This window comes from Zootoca vivipara, chromosome 12, assembly GCF_965207765.1.
Source record: "Zootoca vivipara chromosome 12, rZooViv2.hap1.1, whole genome shotgun sequence".
Taxonomy (NCBI): Eukaryota; Metazoa; Chordata; class Lepidosauria; order Squamata; family Lacertidae; genus Zootoca; species Zootoca vivipara.
In genome coordinates, this window is record NC_142595.1 from 48,935,505 (window position 1) to 48,951,610 (window position 16,106).

The 16,106-nt window shown below is 47.5% G+C and overlaps 2 protein-coding genes across 3 annotated transcripts in view; one reads left to right on the forward strand and one right to left on the reverse strand.

Moving 5' to 3' along the window:
• The window catches only part of NOP9 (NOP9 nucleolar protein), a 29,421-nt gene extending 23,924 nt beyond the window's left edge, over positions 1-5,497 (forward strand). For both annotated transcript variants that reach the window (XM_035135750.3, XM_088655900.1), the window contains exons 9-11: positions 244-474; positions 3,717-3,822; positions 5,107-5,497. In XM_035135750.3, coding sequence (XP_034991641.1) covers positions 244-474; positions 3,717-3,822; positions 5,107-5,264 — 495 coding nt within the window. In that variant the 3' untranslated portion in view covers positions 5,265-5,497. The remainder of the gene's footprint in view (positions 1-243; positions 475-3,716; positions 3,823-5,106) is intronic.
• CIDEB (cell death inducing DFFA like effector b) lies at positions 5,486-15,113 on the reverse strand. Its single transcript, XM_035137130.3, has 5 exons — positions 15,002-15,113; positions 11,081-11,225; positions 10,714-10,863; positions 7,976-8,166; positions 5,486-6,947 (listed from the first exon to the last, which is right to left on the reverse strand). The coding sequence occupies exons 1-5, from the start codon at positions 15,040-15,042 to the stop codon at positions 6,812-6,814; spliced, it is 663 nt and encodes a 220-aa protein (XP_034993021.1). The 5' UTR covers positions 15,043-15,113; the 3' UTR covers positions 5,486-6,811.
• Between the last annotated feature and the right edge of the window lie 993 nt (positions 15,114-16,106).

Consider the following 16,106-nt stretch of genomic DNA (forward strand, 5'->3'; position numbering starts at 1 on the left):
TGGCTCTGTTCCGCTTGCACAGAGAGAGGCAACGATGCTACCGAATGCCAGTGGCTGGAAACCACAGGAGGAGAGGGCGCTCTTGTGTTCGAATCCTGCTTGCAGGTTTTCCCGCAGGCACCTGGTTGGCCAGGATGCTGGACTAGGTGGGCCATTGGCCTGACCCAGCAGCCTCTTCTCATGTCCCTATAGGGGCTGACTCCTCTTTGCGGTGCCTCATCTTACTCTTCTCTTCCCTGCTAGGCTGGCCCACCCCGCCCCTTGACTTCCATCTCCTACCACGGCTCCCTGATGCTCCAGCACCTGCTCCACTTTGCCGACCCCTCTCCTATGCTGCGCAGCCTGGCTGCCATGACCCCCGAGGATCTGGTCATCCTGGCCTGCGACCCGGCAGGAAGCCACGTCTTCGACGCCCTCCTGGCCAGCCCCTCCGTCCCCGAGAAGAAGAGGCGCAAGGTGCTGCGTCGGCTCAAGGTGAGCGCTGGGTGGGCTGGTCCAAGGCAGGTTGTGTGTGTGTGTGTGTGTGTGTGTGAATCCTCTTTTGGTCTGAGGGCCGCATTCCTTGCTGAGCAACCTTCCGAGGTCCACATGGTGGTAGGTTGTTTTTTTCTTTTCTTTTCAGTTTTCCCTAATATAGTCGTAGCTTGGTTTTCGAACAACAACAAAGAAACAGAAAATAGAACTATACCAGTAAAGCAGTAAGGTAAAGATAAAAGGACCCCTGACCATTAGGTCCAGTCGTGACCGACTCTGGGGTTGCGCGCTCATCTTGCATTATTGGCCGAGGGAGCCAGTGTACAGCTTCCAGGTCATGTGGCCGGCATGACAAAGCCACTTGTGGCAAACCAGAGCAGCACATGGAAATGGCATTTACCTTCCCGCTGTAGCGGTTCCTATTTATCTACTTGCATTTTGACGTGCTTTCGAACTGCTAGGTTGGCAGGAGCTGGGACCAAACAATGGGAGCTCACCCCGTCGCGGGGATTTGAACCGCCGACCTTCTGATCAGCAAGCCCTAGGCTCAGTGGTTTAACCACAGCGCCACCTGAGTCCCTAGTAAAGCAGTAATTAGGGGTTATTTCATTAAACAAAATACCATATTGAAAAAGGAGAAAGAAAAAGAGAAGAAAATTATAGAGGAATTAGGAAAAAAGAAAAAGATTTGAATAAAAACCCAAAAGATGAAAACTTAAGGAAAGAGATTAATATGTTAAAAACAGAGGACAAAATTAAAATAGAACAAGAAATGGAGTGGAGGTTAAGAATATGGAGACAGAATAACTTTGAGTTTGCGAATAAACCAAGGAAATACCTAGCCTGGCAATTAAAGAAAAGAAAAAGTGAGAAAATGATAAATAGACTAAGGGAAGAAGGGAAAGTAATAGACAAGCCCCAGATGATAATGAAATTTTTTGTCAAATACTATGGAGAATTATATAAGAGAAAGGAGGAAAATAAAGAGGAAATAAAACAATACTTAGAGAAACACTGTCTGAAAATAAATATTGAAGAAATAGAGATAGAAACACCAATCACGATACAAGAGACAAGAAATGTAATGAGAAAAAGCAAGCCAGGTTTCCGAACAGCTTAGTTCTTGAACATTTTGGCTCCCGAACACCGCAAATCTGGAAGTGACTGTTCCGGTTTGCGAACTATTTTTGGAAGTCAAACATCCAATGGGGCTTCCTGCAGCCAATCGCAAGCTGCACTTTGGTTTTCGAACGTTTTAGAAGTCGAACGGATTCTGTTATATGCATTTCATTTCATTTTGACAAAGTAATAATCATAAGTAAGAATAAAAATATGCACCCCATCCCCGAAAACATTCCATTGTAACTATCCAACCTCCCAAAATTTCAACGCCCCTTGCGATGGTTTGACCCCTTTCCGTTTTAGTAGTACAAATTCTGCAAACACCTTCCATATCTTCTCAAAATCATTTCTCCTGCAGATTCCCCGTCTTACCTTAATGGCACATGTTAATCATTAATAGCTATTTCCCACACCTCTTTATACCATTCTTCCATTTTATATTCTGCTTGCCCCTTCCACTTCCAAGCTATCGTAATTTGTGCGGCTGCCAATAAATTTGTGAGCAAAGCCTGTGAACCTTCCACCCCATCGTACATCGATAACAATGCCACCTCTGGACTTTGGGTCAGCTTTAACCCAGTGATTTCTGTTATTTCCTTAAACGCCCTTTGCCAGAAAAATTGTACATATTTACAATGTGGTGGTAGTTTAATGGTAAAGGATGACCATTGTACAGGAGACTAGCTTCCCTCTCTTATCCTCGGCAAGGAAGAGGCAACCCCCGAGTTCAAGGCAAGGCAATTCCAGCCAGGCAAAGGCACTCAATGAGGATAGCTCAGTTGGTTAGAGCATGGTGCCAAAAACAACAACAAAACAACAACAACAACAACAACAGCAACAATAATTTATTTATACCCCGCCCATCTGGCTGGGTTTCCCCAGCCACTCTGGGCAGCTTCCAACAGAAAAATAAAACACAATAATCTATTAAACATTAAAAGCCTCCCTTCAGATGTCTTCTAAAAGTCTGGTAATTTTTTTCCTCTTTGACATCTGTTGGGAGGGGGTTCCACAGGGCAGGCGCCACCACCGAGAAGGCCCTCTGCCTAGTTCCCTGCAACTTGGCTTCTCACAACGAGGGAACTGCCAGAAGGCCCTCGGTGCTGGACCTCAGTGTCTGGGCAGAATGATGGAGGTGGAGACGCTCCTTCAGGTATACTGGACCGAGGACATTTAGGGCTTTAAAGGTCAGCACCAACACTTTGAATTGTGCTCGGAAACGTACTGGGAGCCAATGTAGATCTTTCAAGACCGGTGTTATGTGGTCTCAGCGGCCAATCCCAGTCACCAGTCTAGCTGCCGCATTCTGGATTAGTTGTAGTTTCCAAGTCACCTTCAATGGTAGCCCCACCTTTGCAATAGGTTGCAGGTTCAATCCCCGTAAGAGACAGCTGCTTCTCCCTGCATTGCAGGAAGTTGGACTAGATAATAATAATAATAATAATAATAATAATAATAATAATAATAATAATTTATTCATACCCCGCCCATCTGGCTGGGTTTCCCCAGCCACTCTGGGTGGCTCACAATAGAATATTAAAAACATGATAATACATCAAACATTAAAAACTTCCCTAAACAGGGCTGCCTTCAGATGTCTTCTAAAAGTCAGAGAGTTGTTTATTTCCTTGACATTTGATGGGAGGGCATTCCACAGGGCGGGCGCCACCACCGAGAAGGCCCTCTGCCTGGTTCCCTGCAACCTTACTTCTCGCAGAGAGGGAACCGCCAGAAGGCCCTCGGAGCTGGACCTCAGTGTTCGGACAGAACGATGAGGGTGGAGATGCTCCTTCAGGTATACCGGGCCGAGGCCGTTTAGGGCTTTCAAGGTCAGCACCAACACTTTGAATTGTGCTCGGAAACGTACATGTCCCACAATGCCACTCGCTTTCAGGCTGGGCAAGCCCTGCATCATCTTGAGCGCTATTCTTTGTGCAGGGCTGTGGCAGAAATGTATGGTGCTGGAAGAAAGGTCGCCATCAGCTGATGATTTTCAAGCTTCTAGTCCTCAAGATACAGAAGGGCAGGGCCTTGGTGACCTGGGACTAACCGGGGCAGTTGAAATTTGGCAGAATCTGCAAAAAAACACCCTCTCTCTCCTTCCTCTCTTACGTCGCCAGGGCTGCTATGTGTCTCTGGCTTGCAGCAAGCACGGGAGCCGAATCCTCGATGCCATTTGGAGCAAGGCCACCCTGCCAGCCAAGCGAGAGATGGCGCAGGAACTGGGTATGACTCTTTGTCTCCTCTCCCGCAAGAAAATGTGTGAAATGCAACAGCTTTATTCATGAGCGGCTCTGAATTTTGCAGTTTGCTCTGTGGGCGATTTTCCCCTTCTCTCTCCCCCCCCCCCAAGCTTTTGTTGTCTCTGGTGGAAATGTCCCTCGTTCTCCCCTGTTCCCTGCCTGCCCCACCCCTGAAAGGGCTGAATCCTGGCACAGAGACTCATGGCACAAAGGGTGCCAGGCTCTCCTTGCATTCACACCCACCCACCCTGGCAGAATTCCTTTTTCGGATATTGCAGGGAACTTGGGTGCGTTTTTGCGGATATTTGAAGCGGCCCCTGGCCATAGGCAGCGTTCCTCCCCCAGTTGCCTTCCTGCCCAGGCTGTTGATCTGCCTGTGATTAGCTATGATTGCAGGGGTTGGACTAGATGACCGCTGGTGGTCCCTTCCGACTCTACGTTTCTATGAATCTGTGATCGCTGCCAGTATTATCCTGGGGACCCCAGTGTGGCATCCATGTGCAAAGTAGCATCTTCCGACACCCACCAGGGCACCCACCAAGGTCTCCTGCCCGCCCTGGTTTTTTATTTGATCTTTCTTTGAGGGGAGGGGCCCTGAGTGTTGCCAGTTTTTCTTCTGTGAAATGGGCATCACTGATTTGCATTGACACCAGACCTCTGGGTAGCTTGGGGAGAAAAAAAAACACGGCGGAGGGGGATTGTTGCTTTGATGTGAATGAATTTTGAACTAGGGGGAGGCTGAAGTTTTGTTTATTTTTGTTCATTTGATAATTAATGGATCGGATTATTGCTTTGTTTATTAGTCGAGTACAGTATGCTCTTTTTAAATTGATGTTATGTTATATGAAATATTCCCTCCCCTAAGGTATTATGTATTATACAGTGGTGCCTCGGTTTTCGAACACCGAAAACCCGGAAGCATTTGCTTTCGTTTTCGAATGCTTTTCGGAGGTCGAACGGCTTCTACTGAGTCCCACTGAGTGAACGGTCTTTGGCAACCGAGGTAACCACTGTATATTTTTCTTTGCTGTGAATCGCTTAGATATCTCCGGGTGACAAATGATTAACAAGCCTAATAAACGAAATGAAATGTATTCCATACATTTCTCAACATGTGGCAACCCCCCTGCCGCCCCCCCCCAACTTCCAGGCAGACGTTCTTCAGGGTTTTAGGCCTTTCATGCAACCCTAACGCTGGAGATCAGCCCCACTGTGCTATTTAGGTCTTAAAGACTGCTTCTCTTCTTCTCCCCCCCCCCAATTCCAGCGGAGCAAGAACCACGGCTGCAGAACGACCCCTTCGGGCGCTACGTGGTCCGCAACTTCTCCCTGACCCACTTCCTCAAGCGCCGCCAGGACTGGGAGCGCCACCAAAAGGGGGAAAAGAAACGGCGGGAGCTGTTCTCTGAGATCCTGGAGGACTGAATCGGGAAGATGTCCTTGGCGGGTGGTCGGGGATGAATGAAAACAGGGGACTGTGAGCCTCTCCCAAACCACAGAGAACCCGGAGGATTGTTCAGAGCAGGGGAAATGCCGCCACTCTGCACTTTCCTCCTCTTGTCTGCTCCCAAATGGATCTTTTGTTGTTTTGTGTATTCTAAGATATATCATTTGTGACAGTTCAATAAAGTTTACTCTATTTTCTTGCATAAAAGATATATTGAGAGAGCCATTTCTTTCTTGGCACTGCCGTGCCCTTTCCTTTTAAGCATCAATGGAATGCAAGCCTTGCAATGCAAGATTAGCAATCTAAGGTTTGTGGGTTCGAGCCCCATGTTGGGCAAAAGGGGGTTGGACTAGATGACCCTCGTTTTCCCTTCCGACTCCACAAATCTATGATTCTAAGGTCTCTTGTCAGACTCTCTAAGACCTTTTATTTGTGTAAATGCTTTTTTAAAAAAAGTTTTTTCTTTTGTTTGCTGCAATCGGTTCTAGCGCTCGTGTTGTGAGTCGCTTTGGGTCGGTTTTGTGAGGGAAGCACTGGAGAAATAATAATAATAACCAGCCACGGGCAAACCAGCAGGAGTCTTCCGGATGCTGCTCTCTCCACCGGCTCAGGGATGATGGAAATTGTAGTCCAGCAATATCTAGCAGGCAACAGAGGAAATCTGTTGGTGTGGCTGCATCTCTGTTAAGCTGGCAGAACCTGCCAAACGACAGCTATTCACCACCTCCCCAACCATCTCCTTTGTGCCAAAAGGAAGGTCTGGTTCAAGGTTTCCTGTGTGTTTGTTTATTAAATACAGTGGTACCTTGGTTCTCAAACACCGGAAACCCGGAAGTAAGTGTTCCGGTTTTTGAATGTTTTTTCGGAACATCCGATGCAGCTGTTGGCTATTGTTTCCGGGGCGCTTGCACTAATCAGAAGCTGCGCCTTGGTTTCCGAACATTTCGGAAGTCAAACAGACTTCTGGAACGGATTAAGTTTGCCGCTTTTGTTTTTGCTATTTATTTTGCGTTTTTGTTTCTGAGGCTTTTTCGGTTCATTTGTTTTTGTGACTGGGACCCAGTTCAGCTACTGATTGATTGATTGTGTGACTGCGGAAATGGATAAAAGCTGACTATCATCAGTGCAGGTAAGAAGAAAAAAACAATTTTAATTTTTATCATCTACAATACTGTTATTTATTTTATAGTACAGTACATTGATTATTGCTTTCGTTTTATGGATCAGTGGTCTCGTTAGATAGTAAAACTCATGTTAAATTGCTGTTTTAGGGGGTTTTAAAAGTCTGGAACGGATGAATCCGTTTTGCATTACTTTCTATGGGAAAGCGCGCCTTGGCTTTGGAACGCTTTCGTTTTTGGAACAGACTTCCAGAATGGATTAAGTTTGAGAACCAAGGTACTGTACCCTTTTTAATTAACATCCCCAACCAACACGGAGATCTGGGATTTCTTTGGAGCCGAAAGAGCAGGTGCCGGGAAGGAATCTTGTCTCAGGAGAGGGAGGAGGAGGAGGATGCTGTGTTTCAGCGTTCGTAGCTCACGCGGGCATGCGGGTGCCAGTTCTCGCCCCCATCCAGGATCCGGCGGATGTAGTGGGATGCCCCCAGAAGAATGTGCCCGATGCCTTGCATGACGGTGGATGCCACACGCAAGATCTCCCTTGGGGGAAAGGAAAGAGGAACAAATTATATTCATGCACACACACAATCGGAACAAAAATTGGCAGGAACGCCCAGGAGGGTCCTGTCTCCCCATGAGCCATGCAGACAAGAGGTGATTTGGTAGGACAGCTGCTGGCCAATACTGCATCAGAGGAAGATGATCTCCACCAAATGTTGACAATTAAGGACGGGTCAGATCATCCGCCTATTGGGTGCAGTGTTTCATTCCAGGGGCTGCTACCAAAGAGGCCCTGCCTTGACTTAATACCAGGAGCCACACTTCTTGGGAGCAGCTGGGACAAGAAGTGGAGAATTAAGAAGGACCAAAGTCTACCCCAGCAAGATGGAAGTGCTGATTGAGCTGCAATTCCTGCATTTCAGGGGGTTGGACTAGATGACCGCTGCGGGTCCCTTCTGACTCTACAACTCTGCGATTCTGTAATCTATGGGTGGGGAATTTGTGGCCCTCCAGATGTTGTTGGGCTCCCAGCATCCCTGCCCACTGCCAAAATAGGCTGGTGTTGGGGATGTGAGCAGGTAATCTGGAGCAGGTACCCCCAAACTCGACCCATAATCTGGAGCAGGTACCCCCAAACTCGACCCTCCAGATGTTTTGGGACTACAGCTCCCATCATCCCCGATCCTGTTAGCTAGGGATGATGGGAGTTCTAGCCCGAAAACATCTGGAGGGCCGATTTGGGGGTGCCTGATCTGGAGGGTTCAGAGGTTTCCCAGCTCATCAAAGGACTCAAGAAAGGAGATAGGATAGCCATCTTCAAATATCTGAAGGCCTGTCGCGTGGAAGATGGAGCAAACTTGTTTCCTCCTGCTCTGGATGGTAGGACCTGCACCCATGGCTTCAAGTTACAAGGAAGGAGATTCCGACTGAACATCAGGAAGAACATTCTGACAGTGGAACGGACTCCCTCGGGAGGTGGTGGATTCTTCTTCCTTGGAGGGTTTTAAGCAGAGTTCGGATGGCCGCCTGTCATGGGAGATGTGGGGGAAGCTGGTTTCCAGACCCACCTTAGCACCTTCTTGGGCCCCAGACACTTGAAGTCACAGCTCATGGAGTAGAGTCCGTAAAAAGTGGCCGAGATGTTCAGGCTGCCAAAGAGGTCGCGGGGGTTGAGCTTGTAGACGTCAAAGGTGATGCGGGCAATGTCGCGGCTGTTCCTCGGTTTCTCCCCGCTGAGCGCATATGACCGGCTGCTGCCCTGTATGACACAGACAGAATCATAGAATCGTAGAGCTGGAAGGGACCCCGAGGGTCATCCAGTCCAACCCTCTACAATGCAGGAATCTCAGCTAACTGACGGATGACCATTTGGCCTCTGCTTAAAAACCTCCAAGGGAGTCCACCACCTCCCAAGAGAGAGACAGAGAGAGGTTTATTAAATTTATACCACACCTTTCCCCCCAAAGTTGCCCAGGGTGGCTAGCAAATGATCAATCAATCAATCAATCAATCAATCAATGCATCTTAAAAACAGTTCCATACAGATGTAGATGGGGAAAGATCTCAATTTACAAGGCAACCTGAAAGAGGAAGGTGCTGCCATAAAGGCAACAGGAGTTGGCGCCTGTCTAATTTTCGGCGAGAGGGCATTCCAAAAGCTGGGGCCACTACACTAAAGGCCCAATTTCTGCGTTGTGTGAAACTGACTTCTGGATAAGACGGTATCTGCAAGAGCCCCTTGGCTGCAGAGTGCAGTGATTTGGGTGTTGAGGGGTGTGTGTGTGTGTTATGTATTCAGTGGTCTGTGTTTGCCTGAGCTTGAGTCTGGACTAAGGATTCTGAGCCCCTATATTCTGATTTGATACATGATGTCCAATCACAGAACATTTCAGGATTTGGGCCTCTGCCATTGGCCCTTGAACTCTTGAGTCGTGATTCGCAGTGTGGAGGTTTAGACAGCCAATCACGTTGGGAGGGGGAGTGGCCCAGGCTTTCAGAAATGCATATAAGCAGTTGCTTTGCCCCTGTTGTCCAGTTCTGTTAGTTCAATAAAGGTTCTTGCTGTTATCACTGTGATTTGCCTCATGGGAACCCACCTACACTCCAGGGGGAACCTCCTAAACCCTAGAAATTAATAAATGGTAGGATTTTGATTCTTTGGGGTAATTAGTCTAGGCCATTCTTTTGAAACAGTAAATACCTTAGTTATTGAATCCAAGTCACAGGCCTACCCTAGTCATACACAAAACATGCCCTTATGATGACAGGATTTGAAGGATTTGTAAGTGAAAACCATTGGGTGAGGTTTTTCCAAGATACTTCTTTCTGCAGAGGAAGTATTTAAATCTCTTAAATCTGAACCAGTGAAGGCGGTGAAGGACCTATGTGAATGCCTGGAGGCGGTTGGAGGATGGATGGTGGCTAACGGATTGAGGTTGAACCCTGACAAGGCAGAAGTACTGTTCTGGGGGGACGGGGTGGGCAGATGAGGGGGACTCTCTGTTCTTGAATGGGGCAACTGTGCCCCTGAAGGATCAGGTGCGCAGCCTGGGAGTCATTTTGGACTCACAGCTGTCCATGGAGGTGCAGGTCATTTGTGTGTCCAGGGCAGTGTTGGTGCTGACCTTTAAAGCCCTAAATGGCCTCAGCCCAATATACATGAAGGAGCATCTCCATCCTCATAGTTCAGCCTGGACACTGAGGTCCAGCTCTGAGGGCCTTTTGGTGGTTCCCTCCCTGTGAGAAGTGAAGTTGCAGGGAACCAGGCAGAGGGCCTTCTCGGTGGTGGCGCCTGCCCTGTGGAATGCCCACCCATCAGATGTCAAGGAAATGAACAACTATTTGACCTTTAGAAGACATCTGAAAGCAGCCCTGTTTTAGGGGAGATTTTAATGTTTTATATTTTATCGTGCTTTTAATATTCTGTTGGGAGCCGCCCAGAGTGGCTGGGGAAACCCAGCCAGATGGGAGGGGGATGAATGAATGAATGAATTAATGATTATTAAGAATGACTCTTAATAATAAGAGCCAAAGTGGCTTCAGGATTGCTCTCCTGTACGCTTTCAGACATACAGTACTTATGTGTATTTATCTTGTGCCACTTAGGAACATTCATTTTATTTATGATGTCTTAGAATTCTTATGAATTCTAAGACATCATAAATAAAAAAAAAAGTCACGAAATTAAAAGACGCCTGCTTCTTGGGAGAAAAGCAATGACAAACCTAGACAGCATCTTAAAAAGCAGAGACATCACCTTGCCGACAAAGGTCCGTATAGTTAAAGCTATGGTTTTCCCAGTAGTGATGTATGGAAGTGAGAGCTGGACCATAAAGAAGGCTGATCGCCGAAGAATTGATGCTTTTGAATTATGGTGCTGGAGGAGACTCTTGAGAGTCCCATGGACTGCTAGAAGATCAAACCTATCCATTCTGAAGGAAATCAGCCCTGAGTGCTCCCTGGAAGGACAGATCGTGAAGCTGAGGCTCCAATACTTTGGCCACCTCATGAGAAGAGAAGAATCCTTGGAAAAGACCCTGATGTTGGGAAAGATTGAGGGCACTAGGAGAAGGGGACGACAGAGGACAAGATGGTTGGACAGTGTTCTCGAAGCTACGAACATGAGTTTGACCAAACTGCGGGAGGCAGTGCAAGACAGGAGTGCCTGGCGTGCTCTGGTCCATGGGGTCACGAAGAGTCGGACACGACTAAACGACTAAACAACAACAACAACAGAATTCTTATAGAAAGGAAGCCTAGCCTGTAATTTTCCGTTGGCCTTCCATTCAACACCCTTTCCGCTTACCCTGGCGTGGCTCCATTTCTGCCCTTTCTCCAGCACCATCAAGGCCGTGTTATCGTCTAGGACGTCAAAGAATTCCTCTGTGTCCACAACGGTGCCATCTTCTTCCAGCACCAAGGAAACGATGCTCGAGATCAGCAGGGTCTCCCTTGCCTGTGGGGAGACAAGAAAACAAACAAGCGGAGACCTTCATGTCAAGCAAAGCACTGCAATGTGGGCCACTGATTCCATTTCGCAGATGAGAAAAGGGAGGCCAAAGCAGAGCGGCTTTACCCAAGGGCTTGATGGCCAAGGGGGGGGGGGTGGGCTGGCAGCGCCTCGGCGTCAGAAGTGGAGGCTGGAAAATTGGCCGGAGGGAAGGGGTGCTCACCTTGACCAACAGCTCCTGCAAGGTCCCTGCAGTCAGACCTTTGCGGACGTTGCGCTTGTGGTCACAGACCCGGAATGGCCTCTGGGTTGGGGGGCTCGGAGCCCAAACACGCCGGGTGAGTTCTGAGCTTGCACTCGACACTGACCTGGGAGAAAGAGAGAGACAGAGAGGTTGCTCAGAGGGTCCTGACCTGGCTGCCATAGCATGCCTCTGAGCATGTGCAAAGTGTCCTGGGAAAAGGCCAACACCCTAACAGAACTTTTGGTAATGACCTGGGTTCCTCCAGGTGCCCTTTCGGTTGTGACGATTTGCACTTGTGATGTTAACAGGATAGTTATACACGGCCCTATGCTGTTTCTGTCTGAAATGCTGTTTCTGCCTGCTTTCTTTCCTTTTGGGGATCTCTTTGGGAATGTGGAGAGCCAGGGCAGGCTGAAGTCACCTGTGAGTGTGGACCATGAATGTTTCATGAGTGTGCAACTTATTCCCAAGTAAGTGTGCCTTAGCAAATAAGACAATAGCCTTCTGGAATGCTAAGAATGTGTACCTTTTCCTCAAGGGTAGACAGTCATTTTGGCATTTTGCTGATATGATAACACTGGAACGACGTGGAAAGATGGCCACCGCATAAGGTTTTCTCTAAAGTTCTCTTCAACTCCTTGCTTCAAATTAGGTCTTAAACTGCCAAAAAAGCCTTACTTCAGCCTCGCAATTTGCTAGAATAGGAACAGTTGGACTATTTACTGGCTTGTTGCCAGTAATCAAAGCCAACTTTTGATTAAGCCCGACAGAGAGAAGAAGGTGGCGCAGCGTTCTAAGCGGCCTCTCAGCAAACACAGTGAGTAGGAGTTATCAAATAATTAAGAGACTCTAGTTAGCATAGAGAAAGATCACAGTCGGAATAGTCTGATAAGCGTCGGAGAACACAGAGAGCTCAAGGTGGTTTTTCAACCCTCCTAGTAACTCCAAGGCTTTATATATCTTTTAAAATAGTTTTAATATCTATTACACCCCACCAAGGGGCTATGTAATTTTTAATTGCTGGAACCCAGACTGCCTTAAATAAATCCTACTCTAGTGACTAGGAAGCATCGTAAACGTAACCTAGGAGATGGTTCTCACAAGACAGAATTATAAAAAATTGGTTCTCCTCCCAACATTTGCGATGGAGACACCCCCAAAAGATACACAGACCAAAATACTGCACTATTTTAAACCCAAAGATAAGGTCACCAGAACAACAAAGAGCTTGCATCCCCATGAACGGTCTATTGACCACAACTGGAATGGGAAGAAATGGGAAATAAGTGGAGAAGGGGAGGGAGTTGATTTGGCAACCGAGCTAATACAGGCATCCATGCAAAATGAGACTACTGAAGCCTTCATGGAGCAGGAACAGCAGATGACCACCTCAGAAACCAGCCCAGGCGGACCTGACGAGCTGACTAGGTGTAGAGAAGGATGGGAGTCCCCCAGCCAGGCGGAGTCCGGGAGGTGGTTGTGCGACCCCAAAGACCGGTGATGGGACCCAGATAGGTATACTCTGCTAGGGCTTTTTAAAGATACGCTGAGAGAATACCAAATACAACTAAGTAAAGAACTGGGGCCAATTAAAAACCTCCTGACGGAATGCCTAGGTTTGCTCACATCTCTGACAGAGGCAATTAGGGCTGGTGAATATTGCCACACCCATAATGCCAGCGACAATAGGATAGCAGGAACTTACATGCAATCTAACACGTCAAACAGAGTTTCAACCAGTACAAAAAAACTCAGTTAAAAAACACACACCCAAGGACAGAACCCTCCAGCCATAAAGAAAAACGCTCGGCACTTGGGAAGAAGTCTAAGAATGTTAAAACAGGGTGGAAGGCAACGAGTTGTAAGCAAGCCAGGAAAATGAACTTCTCCAAACTATTCAAGCTGCTGGAGAATCTTGCTACAAAGAACTCTAAAACAGCAGCCCAAAGCAAGAACAAAAGTACAAAACTATCAATAGAGCAACCAGTGGTTATCCCCCCCCACTCCTCTAGACCCCAAGGCTCTACCCCAGGCATCCCCAAACTTCGGCCCTCCAGATGTTTTGGACTACAATTCCCATCTTCTCCGACCACTGGTCCTGTTAGCTAGGGATCATGGGAATTGTAGGTCAAAACATCTGGAGGGCCACAGTTTGAGGATGCCTGCTCTACCCTGTGATGACACAAGATCATCATGTCACAGCCCAGAGACCAGGCAAACTACCCGTAATGGGATAACTCGGGAAAGCCAAACATTAATGCTTAATAAAAGCAAATTAATCATCTTCCCTCTCTACAAACGTACAGACCTTCATACGATAGCTCAACAGAGAGTTGCACATGCACATGCGCAGATGGTATTTCTGGCAAATTTCGGGTCCGAAAAGATTTGGAAATAGCTTGCGCGCATGCGCTATCAATACGTCATGGATCGGGACAGGGTGGGGGGATTCATAGGGATGACCCATAGCAATGCGTGGCCGGGCCAGCTAGTTTTTCATAAAATTGTAGAGTTGGAAGGGAGTCCCAAGAGTCATCTAGTTCAACCCCCTGCAACAGACTGTCATCATCTTAGGTCCCCGCTAAGCCACCGAGCCTCTTGGGCCTGCTGATCATAGCTGGCAGTTTGAATCCCTGCGACGGGGTGAGCACCCATTGCTCTGTCCCAGCTCCTGTCACCCTAGCAGTTCAAAAGCATACCAGCGCAAGTAGATAATTAGGGACCGCTGCGGCAGGGAAATAATTGGCGTTTTCATGTGCTCTGGTTTCTATCACGGTGTCCCATTGTGCCAGAAGCCGTTTAGTCCTGCTGGTCACAACATGACCCGGAAAGCTGTCTGTGGACAAACGCCGGCTCCCTCAGTCTGAAGGCGAGATGAGCGCCGCAACCCCATAGTCAAATTCGACAGGACTTAACCACCCAGGGGTCTTTTACCTTTACCTTAGGTCCCTCCTAAGATGTTTTGTACTCGTACAAAGCTTGGGGTTCCTCCAAGCATTCCAATCCCCCCCCACATGTTTCCCATTGGCCCCATATTGGCTATATTTGCTCTCCCCAGCTGAGTTTGCTGTTAGAAGGCAAAAGATCCTTCAGACCTTAGCAGATGGGTTTGGCTAAACGATTGTAAGGAAGGGGGAAAGGATGGTAGGAAGTACTGCATGCCCGAGGTATACCGTAAACCCAGAAGCCTCCATCCAGCCCCCCCCCCCAATGCATCCTTTCCAAGTGTCCCTATTTTTTAGGGACAATCTTGGATTTACAGAAGCCGCCCCAGTTTTTTATTTGATCCCGGAATGCCCCGCTTTTCCTTAGGACATCGCTATTTTCATGGGAGAAATGATGGAGGGTCTGGAGTTATGCGACCCCCGAGTCAAGGAGATAAGTAACTATACAATCTTTAGAAGACATCTGAAGGCAGCCCTGTATAGGGAAGTATTTTTTAAAAGACATTTAATGGTTTATTATGTTTTTATATTTGTTGGAAACTGCCCAGAGTAGCTGGGGCAACCCAGTCAGATGGGTGGGGTATAGATAATGCAATTATTATTATTACTATTGTGGAAGACAGGAGTGCCTGGCATGCTCTGGTCTATGGGGGTCACAAAGAGTTGGACATGACTAAATGACTAAACAACAACAACAACATTATTATTATTATTATTATTATTATTATTATTATTATTATTATTATTGAACTGGACAACCATATTTTCATCAGAGAATGTTGGAGGGTATGCCAATAGCCTGTAGCGGTTAAGAGTGTTGGACTCTCAGACTAACCTACCTCGCAGGGTTGTTTTTGCGGGGATTAAATGAGGAGGGAGGTAGTCATGTACACCCCCCCCCGGATCTCCTTGGAGAAGGAAGGTAGGAGAGATAAATAAATCAATCTGTACTCACTTTAACAATGTCGATGGCACCAGGGCGTTTATGTACTCCATTTTGTCCCAGGAGGGCGTTGTGTAGATCTGTAGGGAACAGAGGCCCTATTGCCAGTAGCTCAGCTGCGAAGGGGGAATCTGGGTTGTTTTTGTCTGCCTGGACTCTGGACCATGTGGCTCATGCGCTGTGAGTTGTCGGCCGGTGGGAGCAAACTCCAAAGTGAGCAATTGGAGGCACAGCCAGGGAGCGCCAGTGAATAACTTCTAGGGTTGTCGCAGGTGAACTGTGCGGCTCGTAGCTGATTTGAGTTCACAAAGGGGAAGCACTCTTGCTTACGTATCCGGAGGGCTGAAGAAACTCACAGACAGCCTTTTGTTTTATTGACAATGGTGTTCATTAAATCACAAGCTGGCTTTTCTATGGAAAAAAGATTGCCCAAACAGGTACAGTCGTAATTTGGATCTCAAACGCCTTGGCTCCCGAACAAATCGGCTCCCGAACGATCAAAACCCGGAAGTGAGTGTTCCGGTTTGCGAACTATCTTTGGAAGCCGAACAGTCCAACGGGTCTTCCGCAGCTTCCAATTGGAAGCCGCGCTTTGGTTTCTGAACATTTGGAAGTCAAATGGCAGATTCCGTTCGACTTCCGAGGTATGACTGTATTGGGAGGGTTAGGAATGGGGGGCAGGAAGAAGGCTGACAGCACATTTTAAGCCAAGCATCCCCAACCTGAGGCCTTTCAGATGTTTTGGCCTATAACTCCCATGATCCCTAGCTAACAGGACCAGTGGTCAGGGATGATGGGAATTGTAGTTCAAAACATCTGGAGGACCGAAGGTTGGGGATGCCTCTTTTAAGCACCACACTGACATGAGAAATGACAGGAGAAAGGCCAGTTTTTATTCATCCCATTGGTTTCGTATGTGAATAATTGCAATAGGGGAATGGGTGGGACTTCTAGATTCTTTCAAAAGTCGGAACATGTCAAAAAAAGAGTTCGCTCGCTTATTTTAGTTTTATGGGCTTATGTGTCATATACTACCTACAGAGCATATGGAAGGTACAAATTCCGACACACTCTCGGATTGGATACCCAAGTCCTGACAATGTTCCTTGTTCCCTAA

Bases quoted from the DNA above. Each gene is read 5' to 3' on its own strand.
- CIDEB (XM_035137130.3), bottom strand. From the start codon at position 15,042: ATGGAGTACATAAACGCCCTGGTGCCATCGACATTGTTAAA. The intron at 8,167-10,713 runs GTAAGCGGAAAG...TGTGTCATACAG, and splicing joins AGAAATGGAGCCACGCCAGG to GGCAGCAGCCGGTCATATGC. The intron at 6,948-7,975 runs GTGGGTCTGGAA...CTTTCCCCCAAG, and splicing joins GGGCCCAAGAAGGTGCTAAG to GGAGATCTTGCGTGTGGCAT.